Below are 5,189 nucleotides of genomic sequence, written 5' to 3' on the forward strand. Positions count from 1 at the left end.
TACATACATACGAATTATCTTTGTAAACATTAGGTGTTTAAGAGGGTAATTTGGCAAGGTCTTTTTTCTGCATAATCCAACTTGAGACCAATTCTAAACTAGGCAGCGATGTCCCCGGCCTTTCTTGCAATGCAAACCCCAGGGGCGTCTTCACACAGCTTATCGCATTGTGCCATTCCTAAAATCATACGAGGTTGTACCGGCATTGTTTAACCGTTTGCTCATATTCACTCGCATCGTTTTGTATTAGCACCACTCACTCTCGTATGCATTGTCAAGGAGGAAAGGCTGGGTGACGTTTTTTTTTTTTTTTGTTTTCGAAGTATCTCACCCACTGGTGGCTAAAACAGGATCGAAACATCAATCGACACCAGCCAGTACAATAAAAATAAGGTGTCATCACTTCTATTTCGTCGTTTAGCCTTGCAGTATCCAGCTTTGTCAACGCTTTAACCGTGGTAGACTCATCCTGGTATGCCTCTTAGCATGCCAACGGTGTATTTAAAGCAGAAAGGGAAATATTTACAGAAGCATTGGTCATTATCGTAAACATAGAACTATCGCTGTAGCCATACATATATATATAAGCCGTCACCGAGTTAGCGTTAGTGGGTTTTGCTAATAGCGAAATTTTGTGTATAGAGCAACCGGTGTTTTACTAGCTACTAATTGCGTTGAACAAATCGTATCAGTATGTCAAGGAACAAAAAATGGTCGATATTACTTATTGGACTCTTTGGACTTTTAGGCGAATATTCACCAGCGGATGCTCTCGGCTGTGAGTGCGTCCTGCGCCCGTAAAGCGTACACCTTTTGCTTACGTCTCGTGCGCCTTTTCGGTGCCGGAGTTAGATAGAGTACGAAGCGCAACCCATATATATTCGATGACACAAACAGCGTATGGATAGTCTATAGTATAAACGCTTCTTGCATTGTTAGATGTCTATTTCTAGATAACTCAAATGACCCTGAACACGTATGCATTTTAACCCCAGATACATTCGATTAAGGCTTATTAGCAGGACTGATAGGAATGTCAAACTCTTGTTTACTCGGTTCAAGCGCTTTTTTCACTGATGGAAAAACCTATTTTTAGAGAAATGTTGCTATAATTTGTTCTGCTAGAGCCAGTGTTCTCCTGCTCATATCTTCGATTCATTCCTTAAGTTTGTAAAATATCGTGCATTTACAACTTGATATTTTTCGTCTTTTCATTCTTGTTTCAGATTTTATATCTCGGCAGTACATGGAGCCGTGTGAAAATGGCTATGGTGTCTGCATGAGTTCTATCGAGTGTAGAATTCAAAAGGGTCGTACGCTCGGAGCATGCGCCCTGGGTACATGCTGCAGAAGTAAGTCTCGATGAAGGAATAATTGAAAATTGTCCTGCGTATACGGTTTCTTTTCACAGTAGCACTGATATATTTGTAACTTGTTTATAACCGCTGCCAAACATATCCCCCCATGCGGGTCGGTGATATTCTAGTTGAGAAGACGTGTAACGACGTCATCACGACAAACAACACATTCTTCGTAAACCCTAGCGAGATAAGGCCCGGCTCATCGTGTGTTGTCGATGTTGAGAAGAAGTGGGCTTTGGAAAGCGTTTGCCAAATGAGACTCGATCTGCTGAAGTTCGAAATGGGACCCGCCAACGCGCTCTCTGGAATCTGTCTTCATGATGCATTCACTGTTGTTGGGGTTGACCGACCAGTACCAACAATTTGCGGGAGAAACGATCGCCAACACTGTCAGTATAATGTATACTTAGTAATTTTTTCATAATTTGTTTAATATCGATCTTGCGTACCAAATAATAACGAATAACATTAATGGTCATACGTGCAATACAAGTGTTGGAATGATAAAACTGCTTCCTTTGACCTAGCTCAGAGTTTCTTTTCCCATGGACCCGCTTTACAGTATATGTGGATGTTCGGAATTCTCGAAGTATTCAATTAATGGTTAATCTGGGCGCTAATTCGACAACCCGCCGATGGAAGATCCGAGTCACTCAGATCCCTTGCACCTCCCAACGCCTTGCACCAACAGGCTGTTTGCAGTACTTCGAAGACTCGACAGGATACTTAAAAAGCTTTGGTTATGACCCCGTAGCGGAGAGTTCAACGTACCCTCTAGGCTTGTCGTAAGTTGTACATGCGAAAAAACATGGGTCCTTTCTCATAATGTCAAATGGAGTTCACTATATCAGACAACCCTACATTTTCCAGGTATTTTATGTGTTTCCGAGAGCCGTGCCAACTGCAATTATCTCAAGTCGGTCCCTTTGAGTTGGGCGAGAAGGCTGATCAGAATCCTGCTAATAGTATCCAGGATGTCCAGGTAGGGAAAAATCCAAACGCTGATACAGAAAACGAGTCGATTTCTTTTTTATTTACAAATATCGATTAAAATCTAGAATTTTCAAGTCACTTATATTTCTGATCTGTTAAGAAAAATCACAGTTATTTTACATTTATATTGTTTGTTGCGAAATTAGGTAGGCATACTAAAGTGAATCTATTAAAACGTGATTAAAAAGGTCTCGAAATAGTTTACAGCAGCTCCTCCGACGGTCGAAAGTAATATGTAACGATATTTGTTTATTACTTTATTCTACTCTTTAATATGCCCATTTTCTGTCTGGCAGCTACACGATACCTTTCGCCAAAGTGATTTGACGCAGCTGTTACATATAATTCAGAGCAGACGCATTTGTAAGCCAAGTTAAATGTAGAACATACAGAAATGCGAGGTGGCAAGCTCGACGAACATTTAAAGAAATAAATTTATCAACTTTTACCTCTGGATACTCTAAAATAAGACGACTGACAACCGGCACGAACCACGCGCCTCTTATTCAAGATCCAAACTAAAGATGACATGAGCTTTGAAATAAAGTCCAGTGTCTCTTAAAAAGAGATAACGGATAAGAATAGATACAATATGTTTCAATCAGAAATTTCTGTTGCAAATTAAATAGTGCCGTTTCCTGTTGCAGCTAGTAGATGGCTGGCTAATTCCTATATATATTGGGTAAAAGGTGGGAAACTTGGCAGTTGTTTTTCAGAGCTTCAATTAGAATAATCTGTTACGAGATAAAACTGTTGCTTTGCGATCGAAGTATCCTTGTGTGTCATATAATTTTTTCACACATTCAGCCGATCGACCCAAAATGTGCTAGATGCCCCCACCCCCGGAGCAAAACTTGTCAGATTTGACAGTAATGCAAAATGTTCAACGGAAATAAGTAGGAGTACCCTTTTCTTTTTAACAAACCCAGTATTTTTTATTTCGTCTAATCCAATTTGCCCAACAATTCTCAGTACGTTATATAAGCATTCAAGCTGCTTGCGCCATCCGTTTATGCTAAATTCATTTAAAACGCTAAACTCAAAGATATTTAATAGGATTTTTTCAGGACAAGCAAATTTTGTTATACATGTTCGATTTGAGCATCTTGAACCTTAATTTTCATCATTCTAATTTTCCATATAGAACATATGCATTTGGCGGGTTCAGATTTCCAATTTCTGTAGGTAACTGAAAACCGGTTTTTTGTGTTATTTTACGTATCTGCTATACGCTACTTAGAAAAGTCTGTCAAAAATGGTTACACTTCCAGGTAGACGCAGGATGCACCGTTCCAACCGATCCAAACGTCGAAGCGCGGGCTTATATACAAATTGACAATGTGCGCTTTTGTGGAAAAAGATTCATTCGCACTTTTAAGACGCGTTAGTTGGCATGCTACCTTTTAAAATATCGTTAAATTCTTGGATCTCATTTTTTTCTTTATTAATATTCAATCGATATCGCCGTTCATTTTGTATATTAGATATATGTATGTATATATATATATATATACATATATATATATGTTGTTTAATATGTGTATTACATATATGCCCTAAAGCATGTGCTCTCATTAGCTGCACGAGAACCAACATATCGATCTTGAAGGGCTGTATGTTGCATTAACGATTTGTTTTTTTAGAAAACCCAATATTGGCTATCAACTTCGTTTCACCTATGCGCGAACGAGACCGTAAGGAAAATCAGGTTTTCAAAGGTTTCAACATTCAATACCAACAAACCTGTTCCACAGGCAAGTAAGTAACTTACTTAAATGAAGAAATTCACAAATGACTGAAGACATATATATATAGTGACAGGGTGTACCCTGTCAAGCCTTTGGGGGGCAAAGTGAAATACAGCCTTTCGTTCTAAGACGCATTTCTTCCTTCAAACTTTTTTTTATCTAAGTTATCGTAATAGAGGATTTAAAAGCTAAGCATTACAGCCAAAATTCATTGGCTTACAAACGTTTATTTAACATTAAGTTTTACACATTTTTACAGTTAACGGTTCATTTTCTGCTGATTCAGTTGCCGAACTTGGACCAACGTTTACGCTCACGATACCTATACCCGAGCCGCAATAATAAATAAAAGTATTAGGAATCAATGTGTGTTGTAGCAAAATCCCATTACCATTCGATTAGATAATTTTTGTGCTAACTTGAGGCATTAATGCTTGTTAATGGATCACTTGTTTTATTTATGACTGACTTCAATAAAATCTCTTTGCATTATAATGGTAAATCAGACTTCGTCATAATTTCCGTAACGAAACAGATAGTATCGCTTAGCTTATACTGCCAAGCATTAGTTTCCCTTGAATTTATAGGAAATGTTATTTTCTACGTCAGATTCTAAATAACTATTGTTTACTAGCTGCAAGTTATTCGACCGGTAATCTCTCAAGAATATGTGTAGCCAGATTCTGTTCGCGGTAAGCACATCAAACCCTCAATACCATGACTACACAACGGGAAAAGTTGTCAATGCAATCCTTTACAGTTTTACATACTTTTAGCCGACGAAGCATTTGAGTCACAGAATAACTAGTATCGATTTGCTGGCTCCCCGCATGACCTTCCCAGGCAACTCTAGTTGTAGGTATACGTCACCCTTTAGGCTTAATCGGTGGAAGAGGTACACTAATAGTTTGATAATTCAATTTTCTTTACCAACGATGCCATTTTTCACAGATTAACCAGCCGCAAATGTGTGCATGCCTAGAGTGGTTACTGTTTAGCAAATTATCACTCACCCTTCCTTCAATAGCTGGCCCATTTCTCCATGTTCGAATCCGCAGCATTTCCGATTCTACGGCAAGGTAATGTC

General features: G+C 38.7%; 1 protein-coding gene across 4 annotated transcripts; it reads left to right on the forward strand.

The window, feature by feature from the left end:
- The first annotated feature begins 466 nt into the window (after positions 1 to 466).
- Positions 467 to 4,604, forward strand: LOC111270701 (uncharacterized). 4 transcript variants are annotated; one of them, XM_022851071.2, is made up of 8 exons: positions 467 to 778; positions 1,227 to 1,352; positions 1,487 to 1,750; positions 1,924 to 2,146; positions 2,232 to 2,343; positions 3,626 to 3,737; positions 3,998 to 4,108; positions 4,362 to 4,604. In XM_022851071.2, the coding sequence occupies exons 1-8, from the start codon at positions 694 to 696 to the stop codon at positions 4,442 to 4,444; spliced, it is 1,116 nt and encodes a 371-aa protein (XP_022706806.1). In that variant the 5' UTR covers positions 467 to 693; the 3' UTR covers positions 4,445 to 4,604. The 4 variants fall into 4 exon arrangements, with proteins under 4 accessions (XP_022706806.1, XP_022706810.1, XP_022706811.1 ...); XM_022851075.2 differs by having other exon boundaries at positions 582 to 778; positions 3,998 to 4,112; XM_022851076.2 differs by lacking the exon at positions 467 to 778 and adding an exon at positions 781 to 857.
- Positions 4,605 to 5,189: the final 585 nt, after the last annotated feature.

Source organism: Varroa jacobsoni, unplaced genomic scaffold, assembly GCF_002532875.2.
Source record: "Varroa jacobsoni isolate VJ856 unplaced genomic scaffold, vjacob_1.0 contig00061, whole genome shotgun sequence".
In the NCBI taxonomy this organism is placed as follows: Eukaryota; Metazoa; Arthropoda; class Arachnida; order Mesostigmata; family Varroidae; genus Varroa; species Varroa jacobsoni.